We start from the raw sequence: 16,511 nt of genomic DNA on the forward strand, positions 1-16,511 counted from the left end.
CAAATCAAATATATGCTTGTAGCCATATATATTTATATCTTATCACTTGCTACCTTCCTTTGATGATTATTTTGGTACAAATAATCATCAAGGTAATTATTTGTACTGAATCCTTCTAGCTTGCAGATCATTCTAGCCTTCAGCAACCATTTACTATTTCATTAGTTAGCCGATTATCGTATTTGCCTTGTATTCTGTCTCTTTGAATTGCTTCTTTCACATCGAAGTATTGTTAAGTTTTTTTTGTATCAAATATTTGTGCTTCTTTCCTTAGTTATTTATTGTCTAACATGCTTGCTCCCACCACTATTCATTTAACAACATTCTTACCGATATTCTCACTCACATTTTCTTGCATTTGTCATTCAGCTCTATACTGTCACAATATTTTCTTTCCCTCTCACCTCTGGCAATCACTTTCAACACACTTCCTACATATGTGCTTGTTGTTGTGGTTATAGCCTTTCGGCTGTTTGGGGGCAGCTAGATATGTCACCATCTAGGGAAATGACTATGAGCAAGGTGGTTTCCCATTGCCTTCCTTGCCGTACTGTATCCTATGACTGTACCCTGTGCGTTCACGGGGCTGGTTTGCAGGATGAAAAACCCAAGATAAGCTGGTGGGAAAAACTCTGCTGTCCACGCCCAAGACTGGCTAACTTGGCTGTGGTTGAAAAAGATCCCTAAGCTCCTCACGTTGTCGACAGGAATCGAACCTAGGACACTCCTTCTCCAGGCATATGGTTGCAAAGCGCAAAGCCACTAGGCTAACTGTACGGACCACACAAGTGCTTACCAGTCTGATAACTGTATGTTAGCTATCTGACTGATATCAAAGAGTTGTACATAAAGGAGCAGTATTGTGGAGAAGGAAGAATGTTAAAAAAGGAGAATTCTGCATATCTCAGTAGTATGGACATTAAGCGTTTAGGTTAACATATGTTCATTTGATGACAAGAGAATATTCATTTGCTTCTTGTAAATGATATAAAGCTGGGATTGGAGAAGGGAAATGGTACTCACGTAGTAGCTCTTCAGGAACTCAAATTAACTCGATTGGACAAATGAACAAAGATCTAGTTCAATGTACAGCTATGTATAAAGATTTTATTATTATTGTATTTGTCCTTGATTTTTCTGAAGGAAAATCAAGGACTCATCAAGAGATTATTATTATTACACCCTCCAGTTGGTCGGCAGATTCATCGTAGGAGTTTCATTCAACTGACAACATATTTATCATACTGAATCTTAAAATCCTTAACACTCCTTGCATTAACAACATATTCTAGTACTGCATTCCATTCACTTACAATTCACCATATAAAAAATAGACTCCTCACATCCCTCTTCACCACACTTTTACACAATTTTCTGGAAATTGTGTAAAATTTCCCTCTTAACTTCTATTATGGAGGTACATCACTCCAAATGTGGGAAGAGTATTCCAAGGTTGGTTGGATCTGAGACTTATAAATAAAGTGTTTTGAGTTGAGCAGAAGAGAAGTCAAGTTTTGAACAGAAAAGAGCACCAAGCTTGACCGTCATCCCAAGAAGAGAATGCTAATCTTGAAAAGAAATTGGAACATTAAGTGGAAGAAAGTAGGATCTTTCTTATGGATAATATGGCAGGCATGGGTTTTTAGGGCATTGAAATTTACTAAGTTGTCTTCACTCCCACTCGAGGATGTTGAGGAAATCAGTATTTAAGTCATTGGTTATGGGAGATCTTGATGCTTCTTTCAATTATCAGAGGAAGTCAGAGAATTGTAAATGAGCAGGAGAGTGGACTAAGTGAGACGAGTGTGAATTGAGATGCAAATATGAGAACAAGAATGCAAAATGAACAGGAAAACAAGTTGGAGCAGGGAGATCAGAGAGAGAGAGAGAGAGAGAGTGCATAGAGAATGGATTCTGAAAGCAATGATGAATGTATGTATGGGGATGGGAAGAATAGAAAAGCAGTGGCCTGGAATACATGTGGATAGTTGAATCTGTGTGTGTGTGTGTGGGGGGGTATATTGTGTAGAAGCAATGTGGAGAAGTCACAGATGAAGGGTAGCATGAGTAAGACAAGTTATAGACCAAGAAATGAATTGTTCTGCTTATTTGTGAATGCCCATGAAAGTATGTATCAGAGGCTGAGGTGATCAGAAATAAGGGAGATGAATTTGTTGTGCTGATTGTGTATGTTTGCTCAAAAATAGAACATAAGTGAAACATGGTTGGATGAGAATGATATTTGATGGGAATAGAAATGGAAGGATATGATATTTTTCATGGGGATAGGAAGGGCAAGAAGGGAGGAGTGCTGCTGGTAATAACAGGAGAATTATGTTCACACAAGGTTGAGATACAAGGAGAAAAAAGTGGCAGTAGTTTTGAAGCAGTATGGTGTGAGGTGGAGTTTGATAGAATGAGATATTTGGTTGGGTGTTGCTATAGGATGTCAATGTGGAGGGTAATCATTATAGTGATTTCAATTACAGCAATATTGATTGGGATGAAGAGATAGCTTAAGGTATAAGAAGAATAAATTTCTCAAGTTCTTAAGACACAAAATTCGTAAGCAATATGTAATAATAGGCACATGAGATTTAAGATCTGGTTATATCATCAGAGGATGTGATTGTAAATGGAGTGTCTAATTTTCTCTGGTGGTGAGAGTGACCCTGAAGTAATATGAGGACTTCTGTGAAGAGGAGATATATGTAGAACTACAAGACTGTGATTATGAAAAGCTTAGGAGACAACTGGGAGCTATAATGTGGCAAGACAATTTGAGTGAAAAGGAGACAGATGCTGTTTGAGCATTGATCAAGAACTATTTAACAGTAGCAATGTCTGAGCATATTCCAAAAGTGAAAAAGGCTGAATAAGGTGGGAGTAAAATGGATATGAATGAAGAGTTAAGCATCAAATCTGTAAGAAGATGGCATTGTGGCTACAAACACAAGATGAATGGTGGTAGTAATCGGTTGCATGAAGAATACAATTTCGAGTTTCAATTTTAAAAGTTATATACAAGGAATTAAGTAAGCTTGATGTTAACAAGGCAATAGGAATTTAAATATATCGCTGCATTTCTTGAAGAAATGTTCTAGGGAATTAATGGCACCTCTGCATACCTGTTTAACACGAGTCCTGCAAGGGTGAGTCTCAAAGGTATTAGAGAAGTAGAGGATTGGGATTCAGAAATGGATTGATAATAGCAGTATTCCTTGATGGTTAGCTTGGATTTGTTAGTGGGGAAGTCATGTTTTAGCAGTCTGTTTACGTATTACGACAAAGTGACAAATTCACTGAATAAAGGAGATGTATATAAAGTGGTGAACTTGGATTTTTCAAAGGCTTTTGATAGGTTTTCACACGTCAAGCTGGTAAGCAAAATTGAAACAGGTGGGATTAGATGATAGACTAGTGAGTTGAATAGCAGATTGGCTGTCAGATAGCTATCAGCACATATTTGCATATGGAGGTGTAGTATCAAAAGAGGAAGGCACTAGTGGAATGCCACATGGTTCCATTTTCGGACCATTGTTTAAACTGTACATGATAACATTGGAATTGGCTTATCTGGAGATGTGCAGCTGTTTGCTGATGATGCAAAGTTGGGATGAAGTATGAGAATTTACTGAGTCCAGATGTTGAGGGCCTTGCAGGAGGATCTTGGACTATTTCAGTGGGCAGGTGAGAGAGTGGCACTATCGACTTGATTCTGCAAAGTGAAAGGTTTTGAAATTTGGCAGGCATGGTTGGGATCCAGAGCATATAATTAATTGAGGAAATTGTGAAGGAGGTGGAAAGAGATGAGAGATTTGGGAGTGATGACGGACAGAGACTTCAATTTTAGAGGTCATATTGTTAAAATTGTATGAATATTACAATAGATTATGGCAATAATGAGGAGGATATTAACATGTAGAAGCAAAGAGAATATTGTTCCCTTGTATAAGACTTTGATCAGGCCATGTATGGACTACTGTGTGCAGATTTGGTTGTCTGGTTTTCATGTGGAGAGGATGTATTGGAGAGTGTCCAGTGATGGTTTACTAAGTCAGTGTCACATCTCTGGAATATCAGTTATGAGGAAAGATTGAGGGAATGCAAGTTGCAGAGCCTTGTGAACAGAAGGAAAGGGGATATGATTGAGACATAAGTTGGTGAGGAGTTGTACCAGATTGATATGGAGGAGATTTTTCATAGAGTAGAGGGAGACAAGAGTAGAACAAATGGTCATCCCTCTAATCTGTAGAAGAGTGTGAGCAGGAAGTGAGAAGTAGGTTCTTTGCATGGAGCATGATTGATGAGCAGAACACAATTCCTAAGCGTGCAGAAATTATGAATGGGTTTAAGGCCAGTGATCTTTTTTGCATGAGAGAGTATATCGACCGCTCGCAATGAGTCCTTTGATTCCATGGAGGTTAGATGTTAATGAGAATTTTAGTACTACAGGGTTTCTTGAATGAGGAGTATTTGCATATAAAGGAAGGAGAACTTGTGTCAGAGCATTGATAGTGAAATCTACCATGTCATGCAACAAGTAGTGTCAGCAAGGTGATATGGTAGCTGTTCAGGAGGCCTTGATGCTAGACATGATCGAATGCCTTTGAAATATCAAAGGCAATAGCATGGGTTTCTTCAAATCTTTCCATGGCCTGTGGAGGAGCAAACAGGTTAGTTGTAGAGCAAGAGTAGCAGAATCCATCTTGGTGTTTGCTAAGTAATTGATGAGTCTCCAGGCAATGAAGGAGCTGGTTGTTGATAGCTTTCTCCATCACTTTTGAAAGTAATAAAGTGAGAGCATTGGGATGATAGATGGTTGACTTTTTAGGTACAGGCTGGCTGAAGTTCTGCTTTCATTCTGTTGGATAGATGCCAGTTGAATATGATAACTTGTGTAAGTGATACAGGATTGATTTTAATTCTGGGCCACAAGTTTTGAGCACAAATGGAGATATACCATCTTGTCCAGCTGGTGAAAGCTCAGTGAAGGCATGCAGTGTGCAGGAGGTGATTTGCCTTGGTTGTGGAAAGAGTTGTAAGAAAAAAATTATGAAAAAAGTCTGCCTTTTCCTAGGGTGAGGTTACCATGATACCATCATGATGCAAATGAGGCAGGAACTAGGAAGGGGCAGAAGTTATGCCAGCTGCCTTGGTAAGGGGACCAGAAGGCTCAAGTGCTAGTTGAGTAGGAGGCAAGTTTATTGGATTTCATTCTTATAGAGTTTGCTTTAGAATTGTTAATAACTTATTTTACACTTGGTTTGGACTGTTATATAAGCTGAATGAGAAACTGGAGTTTTTAATTTAAGCCATTGAACATATGGTGCATTTTTATTATGGGCTGTAAAGGTGCATATTTTTGTGAACTAGCACTTGGATACTGGTCAGGGGTTTGCACTGAGTATGGAATGAAGACTCTCATTCCATTGAGCGCTATTTCAGTTATTAGTCTCAATGATACTTATGGAATCATGATGCTTAGCAGTATTGATCTGACATCCCCAATCATCTACTACAGTACCAACCTATTCAAATCCGCTTGTAATAGTCTTCTTCTAATAGATGAAACAACAGTCCCTTAAGAAGACCCTGTGGTAGCCTCCCTTGTTACCTTTCCCTTTGGTGATATTGTTCTCCATACACAGTTGGTTACAGTCTATTGGCCTACTGTCCCTCTAACCAAGCTATACCAACTGACTACCTCATTCCAATCCCATTCAAGTTCAACAGTAGTTGTCATACGGTATATTATTATTATCATTATCATCATCAACGGACTTCCATGGAGTCAAGAGACTCGTTGGAGGTTCCAATCTCACATGTACAGCTCATCGTACCTTGACTTAAATGCATTCACTGTCCCTGCACTCACCACACTCTCAGGCAGTGCATTCCAATCACCCACCACTCTTCATGCAAAAAATCTACTCCTCACCTCCTTGCTCACACCTACCATATACAGCTTTCAGGGATAGCCTCTTGTTCTCCCCGTCTCCAGATATTCTATGAAAAATCTCATCCATGCTAATCTGGTAATTACTCCTTACCAACTTATACATCTTGATCATGTCTCCCCTCTTCCTTTTATCCACTTGGCTCTGTAATTTGCATTCTCTCAATCTCTCCTCATATTCCACATGGCTGTTAAACCAGAGCCTGGCAAAGTCTCAGAAGAGTGGAGGAAAGTAAAATAGTAACACTGTATAAAGGAGAATACAAGTCCATAGTGTCAAATATTACAGATCACTTTGTGTATCATTTGTGTAAGGTGATAAAGAAAGAATACAAACTTATATTGACTAGAGAATAAACATCTTTCTAGAGAGTAGTATGGATCAGTAGCATGAATCAGTTACTGGACAAGGCACTTATATCATAATTTTTGCTTAATTTTGCCAAGTATTTGAGAGAATACAGTCCAAGGAGTCTAAATATACAGTAGTATATTTACTACTGTATATTTAGACTCCTTGGACTTTCAAATGCCAGATACCTACTTAGTCAATCATCTCTGGACTCTCTCCAATACCTCATCATTCTTCTGAAAACCTGCAACCAAATCTGTGCACAATTATCCATATGCAGCCTGATCAAAGTCTTGTACAATGGAATCAAAATATCCTTGCTTCTGCATGTCATTGTTCTCCGCATCATTCCCATAATCTTTTGTGTCATCCTCATAATTTTAGCAAAATGTCCATGAAATTTCAGATCTCTATCTACCACAACCTCTAAATCTTTCATCTCCTCCAAAATATCCCCACCAATCCAGTTCACTTCATCCCATCTTTGCTTTCCAAATTTTAAAACCTTTCACTTTGTAACATTAAATTGACATCTCCACACACACTCACACATTCAGATAGTCTGTTTAGGTCCTCTTGCAAAGCTACTTCTTCTTTACTTCTCATAACTCTCCCAAATTTTGCATCATCTGCAACAACTGTATATATCACTGTTTAAGCACTTTCCAATGTCATTTACATACAAGTTAACATACAACAGTGGCCCCAAAACAGACCCTTGAGACACACCACTAGTGACTTTCCTCTTCTGGGATATCACTCCCACATATATAACCTGTTGATACCTATCAGACAGCCAATCTCCAATCCAATGCACTAATCTACCATCCAACCCCATCGGTTCGTTCCAGTTTAACTACTGGTTTGTTGTGTGGTAATTATCAAACCCTTTTCAAAATCTAAATATACTACTGTATATTTAGACTCCTTGGACTGTATTCTCTCAAATACTTGGCAAAATTAAGCAAAAATTATGATAAGTGCCTTGTCCAGTAACTGATCCATGCTACTGATCCCTATTAACTGATCCATGCTACTCTCTAGAAAGATGTTTATTCTCTAGTCAATATAAGTTTGTATTCTTTCTTTATCACCTTACACAAATGATACACAAAGTGATCTGTAATTTGACACTGTGGACTTGTATTCTCCTTTATACAGTGTTACTATTTTACATCCCTCCACTCTTCTGAGACTTTGCCATGCTCTGGTTTAACAGCCAAGTTAAGGACACTGTCAGCTCCTTTGTACATTTCCTTAATATAATAGGTAGCAATATATTTTCTAGTCCCACAGTTTTATTAACATCATGCTTACTTAAAATGACAGACTTCACTTTCTTAAATTGTTAGTATACCTTCTTCTATCTCATTGTTCTACACTACTTCTCACCTCCCAACTGGAAATACACTATCAAAATATGCACTGAACATTTCTAGTATTACTTCAGTGGATGTCAGCTTTGTGCCATCACTAGCAATTAAAGTCAAGTCTTCTATATTTACTCTTTCTTCTCTTAGCTATATAAGTGTAGAATTCTCTAGGATTTTTATTTGCTGCCTCAATCAGTCTTTCTCTTCTTTCATATGGCAGTTTTTTTTCCCTTCCACACTGCTCACCACCTTCCTACTCTTGCCTTATACCCTTCAACTGAGGGGTACTGTGTTTTTTATTTCTGCTCCATATTTTTGCACATTAATGTGATTCCCTACTTGAAATTTGAGACTAAGCATCAACATGCATTTTTGACAGCTAAAGGTAAGTGGAGTTATGTTGCAGAAACACTAGCGCATTTGCACTGACTGAAATTTTGTGTGGAAATTCAAGGAGTGTGGCTCTCAGCAGCACATGCAGCCTTAATTCTACTCAGTAGATTGCCTGCGATTCTTAATAAGATTTTTTAATAATGTTGCCTTGTCACAACACACCCATCATACATCACTGGTTGAACTGTATCTGGATGCTCATCAGTGGCTGCTTGGGTTCTTACATGATTGGAGGAAAACAGAAGAATGATAGCAGATAGTTTGGTGGAGATATGTTTATGAAAGAATGTATACATAAAAATAAAATTTAAATAAAGATTAAAAAAAAATAATAATACAGAGACAGAGTACCATGGGGAAATTGACTGCAGGAAATCAGTGAGAGAATGGTCACTTATTCTGCTTAATAGGTGGAGTTCTTTCTTCTGCTTAGAATCAAAATTTCTTAGAGGTTTTAAGTGTACCATCCCAAATTAAGAACAGTATGTTAAAGTTGGTCAGATTTGAGATATATAAAGTGTTAGGAGTTGAGTAGGAGAGAAATAGTGTTATGATTAAAAAAATAATACCAAGTTTATTGCAGGTTGAAGAGGATATGGATGTGGTATGGCTGTTGATGTTGATGCCATCAAGACACCAATATGAAATACACTGACTGATAACTCATTAAATAATTCTGCCACACTGTTTCTGTTTATAGTAATAACTTTGCCACCATAATTTTTTTTTTTTTAGAGGAAAAGTGATTAAGAGGTGAATTTCTTTTTCCTCTTAATCACTACTCAGGAAGAGTGAATTCTCTAAGAATTCCCACATTAAAAAATTATTATTATTATTATTTTTAATTAAGAAGGTTCTTGTTTTTATGTCTCCAGTGGTTAACCTTATTTTTTAAGGATATTTAATGTGGATTACAGGAGATCTTCAGTTGTTTGTTGATAATTCAAAGCTTGGATAGGATAAAATACTTGAGATTACAATTTAAATATTAATAATTAAGAATAAGTACTATTAATAATCTGGTTCTGTAAATAATGGTACTGGTAATAATGAAGATTTTGTACTGAGTTAGATGCTGAGATTTTAGGAGCTGTAAGATAAGCTGTTTCTGAAAATAATTAGTGAAAAGTGATTCATTTTTCTGGATTATTATTGTATTAAGTGTTTGTTTGTTTGTAAACACTTAATACAATAATAATTCAGAAAAATGAATCACTTTTCACTAATTATTTTAACTTGTTAGTGGTGATTCTAAAAGCTGTTATTTTTGTTTTAAGTATACCATATTTTACTTTCTGGCACTAACAAAGAACGCTGGTGGGGAAGTTCATTGCAGTGTATTTTAAATGTATTCACTTTGTAGGTTGAAATATATGTGGAAATGGAGTGAGACATGTGTCTGGAGGTTTTTTGAGAGAGAGAGAGAGTGAAAAAATTTAGGACAAGTTAGAAGAATGACAGTGTATAGTTGAGAGATGAAAGATGAGAAAATGCCAGTGTGAATGTTGATGAAGTTGTTGCATTCAAAGCAAGAAAGAGTGCATGTGGAACGAATGATAGCAAAAATGAAATAGTGGAAAATGAAGAGAATAACCAGATCATGATAATAGGGATAGCATTCTTATATGGAATTCTCCACAGAACACATGAGATAGAATGGTTGAAGAAATGCCTGGCAGGTGGTATAACAGAGAAGTGAAAGAAAGGATGTCAGGGAAGAGAAAGAGTGATAAAGAGAGACAGTGATTGCATTTTGTATGGTGATTTCATAAGAGAAGTGCTTGAGAATTGTGTGATGAAATCATATTTCCCTTGGGCAAAGATTAAGGATGTTTATGATGCTGTAAGATGCAGAGCAGGAAAGAGACAGAGATTATTAGTTCAGCTGGTACTAATGATCTAGTAGGTGACAAGTGGAGTATGCAAGAAGATATGAAAGCATTGCAGGTACAAGTAATAGTACAAGATATGTTACTGTTAGGGTAAGATACCCTGACAGCAACCCTCTTTGAAATAATATGGGTTCTATGGTCAATTTTCTTGAGTTTATGAGACAAAAAAAAACCCATCTTCTGGGAGAAAAAACCTGCTTGTACATGCCAGAGATTGACCAACTCAGGAACCAGTCAAAGAAAGGCTTAGAAAAGTTTCTCTACTTAAGTTCAAGGTGAATAGACTTGAACTTAAGTCTACCTTCGGATGGCCTAGCACAGAGGATGTAAGCACCACTTCCACTGAGCTACAAAGGCCTTTCAGTGATTTAATTATCACATTTATTGGATAGTAGTGAAATCTAGTGAGAAGAATTAAACCAAATTTATTAAGCTGTCATAAGATGACCTTACGTAGCATGTGGCAGAGGGAACTTGAGATAAAAATGTATTAGATCTGATTATAAGGGATTTCATTTAGACATGACTGTTCTATCTCCAGTTTTTAACAGTGATCATAATCTATGACCTGGGAAATGTCTAAGTGTAAGTAAGGTATGTTTCATTCAGAAAAAGATTACATGTTGAACTACAAATCAGGAAGTTACAACCACCTGAGGAGAATACAAGATTTGATTGCATTCTATCAGTTTCTTGATGGGAAGAATATTAGTAGTGCATGGGAAGTATTAAAAATATATACAGTAAAACCCCGTTTTTACGTTCCCGCAATTTACATTTTCCTGCCATTTACGTCATTTTCCGTTGGTCCCGTCTTAAGGCCTATTCTTATGATATATTGTTTTCCCGCCATTAACAACTTGATGTGGACGTTATTTCCCGTGATTTGCGTTCTTTTCTCAGGTGGCAATACTGATTTTTGAATCTTCTGCAGAAATCTGCGCATTTCTGTTCCCAGATGGCGTTGCTTTCGGCTGTAGTTTCGTTTCTGCCATCACGGTGACCTGCACGCTTGCAGCAGTAATGTAGTGATGAGCGATACCGTGATTTTTCAATCACAGTACGAATTGATATTGCAGAATTTCTGCAACGTAATTTAGTGTGTGAAAGTTGCTTTCAAGTTGCAGTGGTGGATTATCCATGTTAGTAACATGGAGAAAAAAGACAGAAAATGTATTTCGGTAGAAGAAAAGATGGCAATTCTGCGACGTGTAGATTGGCATGCCGGAACACGTGTGCATTTAGCAAAAGATCTTGGACTCTCCGTGTCCACTTTGAACACAATAGTAAAAAACAGGTCAAGCATTGAATTCAATGCAAAGCAATCTGGCGCTATGTCAGAAAAAAAAAAAAAGCAAAAACAATCAACAATTAAAGATTTTTTTAAATAGATAAATATAAGTAATTGTAAATTCATTTATTTTCAGTTATTAAATTTTGTAATTGAATATGTAGACTCACATACTAGCAGTAAGTCATCTTTTAGCCTTTTTTAATGTTTTTTTCACATTTCCTGCTATTTACAGTTTCCTGCTATTTACATTTTTTCCATCAGTCCCCTGAAAAGTGTAAAAAAGGGGTTTTGCTGTATGTATATATATATATATATATATATATATATATATATATATATATATATATATATATATATATATAGAATGAAATAAACAATCTTAAGCAAGAGATTCTTAAGAAAAAAGAGGATGTGGAAGGAATACTGTGTGCTTAAAGTTCAATTATTAAAATTATACGGTGAAGGCCAGAAGAGTTACAACTGTTGTCTGAAAGCCAAGTCTGAGTGTGAAAAAGAAACTGGCTTTGCAAGCTGAAGAAAACTCAGAAGAATTCTATCGTTATATGGGAAATAAAAAAAGAGTGAATATGAAAGACTTATCCTACTCAATGCAGGTGGTATGCAAGTGACAGAAACGGAAGAGATTGTTCAACTAATGAGTGCCCATTTAGCTTAAAGCTATCAACCTGGTGTAAGAACAGGGAGGAGCTCATGCTACCTCTACTCTAGATGTAGAAACTCAAGTAGTATTATATGAGGAGAAGATACCAGAGCTTTTGCATAAACTGAATAAGAATTTGGCAGTATGAGTTGATAGGATATTAACACGGATACTAAGGGGATTCAGCTGAACTGGATTTTCTTTGACCAGGCTATATAATTTGAATCTCAGAACAGGAAAGATTCCATTGGAGTGGAAAGAATGTATGATAATCTTGTTGCATAAGGGTGGTGCAAAGACTGATCTGTTGAACTAATGACCTGTCATTATCTCTGGAGGTGGTGGTGAAGATTTTAGAAAAGGTCATAAGAGACTGCATACAGTTATGAGTTGCCAGAAAATGTGTGCATTGGAATGAACGGTATGGATTTACTAAGTCATGCTTGATTAACTTGCTAACTTTTATAATGTTAGAGTTAGGTTAGACAGGGAGAACAAATACTGGTATATATCAAACAGTGATATATGGGATATGAGTCTTCATGATTTAAAGTAACCACTGTTATTACTCCATGGATCAGTGCTTTGTCCATTGTTATTCAGTCTTTACATTAATGACATTTCGAAGGATTTGACATTCTCCAGCTATTTGCTAATAGCACAAAGATAAGGCAAGGTAATCAGGAATGCTACTGACATGCAGTACTTCAAGAATCATTTGAATTAACTGGAATTGTGGGCATACGAAAATACCTGTCAGTACAATGGTAGCCAATGTAAAGTTATGCACTTTGGTGTGATGAGATAATCAATGTCATATTATATTGCTGGAATTATGCTAGAAAAACTGTTCATGCTAGGGATCTTTAGGTTTTAACATATAAGAAGTTGAAGTTCCTGACTGCATTTCAAAGAATTGAGCTCAGGGGACAATTGCAATGCTGAAACTAAAATTGGCATATATGGATAAGGAAGTCATTTACCTCTTTGGAAGGCTTCACCTGGACTAAGAATGAAATACAAAAATGGTCAACTGTGGAAAATCTTGATGTCTATCCATTATCTATTATGGGCAGACTGGAAGATTTTTTATTTGCTTCAAAGAACATAAGTCTTATATCAAATACCATGAGTCTGGACATGCTGAACATGCTATATTTACCAAACATAGTTCACTGGATTGAGACAAAGAATCCTTCATAAAAGCCAATTTCTTATGGGAATGTCTTCATAAAGAAGCTTGTGAAATGTTGCCCCATTGTCCAAGCATAAATAGATTCAGTAGTCTTTTTATCTTTTATAACTTAATTTTAAATTAGCAAAATATTAACTGTTTTATATCTTACATTAGCTATTAAGGTGGCTCTTTAAAAAGAATCTTTTATAACTTAATTTTAAATTAGCAAAATATTAACTGTTTTATATCTTACATTAGCTATTAAGGTGGCTCTTTAAAAAGAATTTTCTGATATTGTTTAATGTTCCATTTTTGTACTGAAGATGACTATGAAATATTGGCAAGAATTTTACAAATAAACATCAAGATTTTCTATGTGAGTTTTTCATTCTTATATTTTATTCTTAGTATGCTTGCTCATAATATTCTAATTTTGAAATAAATTCAACTAGACTATTCTGTGCATATTTGGTCTTTTTTCCGAGGTGATGCAGATACAATGGAGAGGATGCAAAGGAAGGTGGATGACATTGAGACTGTGTAATATAGATTATGAGAAGAGATTCAGAATTTGTGGGCTGCAGACACTAAGCAAACAGGAGAAAGAGATTTAATATGATAGATGCCTATAAACTTTTGAAAGTGTCAAATAGGATACCAGTAGATGGACGTTTTCATTTTCTAAAGGTAGGTATAGGATGAGAGGGCATCCACAGAAGTTATGAATAAATGTGCAGTTAAGAAAGAGGTGGGAGCTACATTTTTCTCTCATAGAGCAGTGCACAATTGGAATGGCTTACTTTTAGATGTAGTGGGACAGGTAATATGAGTAATTCAAGACAAAGTGTTGGTGATATCCAAGCTAGTGTTGGTGATATGTGGCTTCCCCGGATCACTTGAACTCTAGAGATCATTAGTTTTTAGACATACATATTATTATTACTATCTTGTAACAATTTTAGTTAACAATTATGTTAATTTCCTTAAAAATAGTTATGAATAGCCAATATATAACCCTTACCAACGATTATCTTGTAACAGGTTTACAGTTTTTGTGTTTAGTGTGATTAATTCAAATTTTGAATTAATGTAATATAGTATATATTTTGCAGAAAGGAAACACTGCTCTTCATATATCCTCATTAGCTGGGCAAGAAGAAGTTGTCAAAATTCTCGTTCAAAATGGTGCCAATGTCAATGTTCAGTCTCAGAATGGCTTTACTCCTCTTTATATGTCAGCTCAAGAAAATCATGATAATGTTGTCCATTTTCTTCTTGCTAATGGAGCAAATCAAAGTTTGGCCACAGAAGTAAGTAAATATATTAGCAAGTTCACTAGCAATAGAAATATGAACATTAGATTTATTTAGCTTAGCTACGTTAAAATAAACCAAACAAATATTTCTGTAAAATTAATCTTAGATGTCAAAGAGAGAACTTCTAAGCTTTCTGAATAAATTATAAGTATATATGTTATACATTTGAATTTAATTTTTTATTTCAATTTACCAAGTTTTAGTTTACTTTGTTAAGATTATTTTAACAAAAATTATTTTAACTATTTAATTATTTTTGAATTATTTTAACAAAAATAAAGTATATAAATAATACATTTAGAACAGAGTGATTTTGCATCATTCCAAAGTTTACTGCCTTGTTAATAATAATTTGTCTAAACAGTATATATGTGAGTTCAGAATATTAAATATGTGCATTATTGTTAGTTTTCTGACATCACTTTTCACATCTCTGCTTTTTAAATTGATCTACCATCTGCTAAATTTTGTAGCAAGTCTTGATTCCTTTTGCTTTGTATGGGGTGAAATTCATTTAGGAATTTATCTTAATCTTTGTGATGTAGTTATTAGATATAGGATACGGTACTTGTTCTACTAGCAAATTTCTTAGCTGCTTCTTTGTAGTTCTGAAGGTTAAGCCAGAACTCCTCTCCCCCCTTCCCCACACACTACATTTTTATGTTCATTCATTCTGATTTCTTGTGAACAAATTGTCTAGCATATGTGACAAATGTAAAAGGTGCAATCTTTCCATGTGGAGCACCTGTTCATGGTAGAGGAGGATCTATTACTGATGGTACTAATCCTTTTCATTTTGTCTATTCTTTTCTGCTATATTCTCAGGTCTACTTCTTCAGTCTTCTTCTTCAGGTTCTCTTCTCCAGACCACTAACACTGTTTACTGTGTCGCAAGGGGTGGGAATCTTAGTAGTTTTGCACAACTTTGGCTTCTGCTTCAGCAGGATGAGCACTCATCCTGATTAGTCCAGACAGAATCATTTGACTAACTGTCATGGCTTCAAGGGTCAATGGTGTTACATGAATTGTTAATGGTTTAGGGACTAGGTCCCGAGGCTTGCTTTGCTAACAGTATGGTATCTGCAGAAGACCCGTCCTTCCATTTCTGAGTGCAGTCATTGCTTACCTTACAGTGGATGTCCATATGTAGCTTCTTTCTCACTCCTTTTGAGAATGAGCCTATTAAATTTCAGGTGCTAAGATTAAGGATGTTAATGAAGCTGTTAGTTAGGAGAAGTGAAAGAGTTGTTTTGATGATTTCATATGATTTGAAATGGGAGAAATATGCTATGAGAAAGGATATGAAAGAAGTAAAAATGAAGAGTAAGGAAGCAGAGATTGTGAGTCTTCTTCCTTAATATCATAAGACAGAATTGAGAAGAAGGGCCATGATTGCTTATGAATCAGTGAATCACTGAATTCTATTCCACAGCCTGGAAATTGGTCTGTATTCAAACTATTCCCAAGCAGGTGAAGAATCACTACTATCCTATCTCACTCACCTCAGTCTGTCCTATCTAAAGTAATGGAGAGAACCATCAGTTTGCAATTCCTACACTACCACGAAGGCACCCAGCTAATAAACAACCACTAGTATGGATTTGTCACTGCCCATCAACAGGAGATCTACTCACACACAAAAAAGCATCCATATCTGGACAAATACCATGGAGAAGCTTGGTGAATCTCAAGTGACTGTACTTGATATCTCCAAAGCTTTTGACCAGGTCTGACACAAAGGCATCATTTGGTCTGTCTAGAACTTCTGCGGTTGGTTTGCCAGTTTTCTGTATGGATGCACACTGTGTGATGGTGAATGGTTACTTATTCTCAACTTAACCATTCAACTAATGCTTAAGTTCCACCAGGTTCTGTTCTCTCACCAACCCTCTTCCTTCTATATATCAAGGACCTTCTTCAGTTGACCTCCAACCCAATACACAGATTTGCAGATGACAGCATATTGCTGTCATCTGCAACTTACAGATTGAGGTGAGTTGTGTAGAGTAATCTGTTGTGATCTTTAGTGCTCTCAATTCTGATCTCCAAGCCATCCTGCAATGGGATTCAGATAACTTCATAGTTTCAATGATA

The 16,511-nt window shown here is 36.1% G+C and overlaps 1 protein-coding gene across 10 annotated transcripts in view; it reads left to right on the top strand.

The window, feature by feature from the left end:
* LOC150104251 (uncharacterized) overlaps window positions 1-16,511 on the top strand; it is a 1,804,220-nt gene that overhangs the window by 390,047 nt on the left and 1,397,662 nt on the right. For all 10 annotated transcript variants that reach the window (XM_090396244.1, XM_090396248.1, XM_090396245.1 and 7 more), the window contains exon 4: window positions 14,214-14,411. In XM_090396244.1, coding sequence (XP_090252370.1) covers window positions 14,214-14,411 — 198 coding nt within the window. The remainder of the gene's footprint in view (window positions 1-14,213; window positions 14,412-16,511) is intronic.

This window comes from Typopeltis vanoorti, chromosome 8, assembly GCF_054136105.1.
Source record: "Typopeltis vanoorti isolate ZY-2024b chromosome 8, IOZ_Tvanoo_1.0, whole genome shotgun sequence".
In the NCBI taxonomy this organism is placed as follows: Eukaryota; Metazoa; Arthropoda; class Arachnida; order Uropygi; family Thelyphonidae; genus Typopeltis; species Typopeltis vanoorti.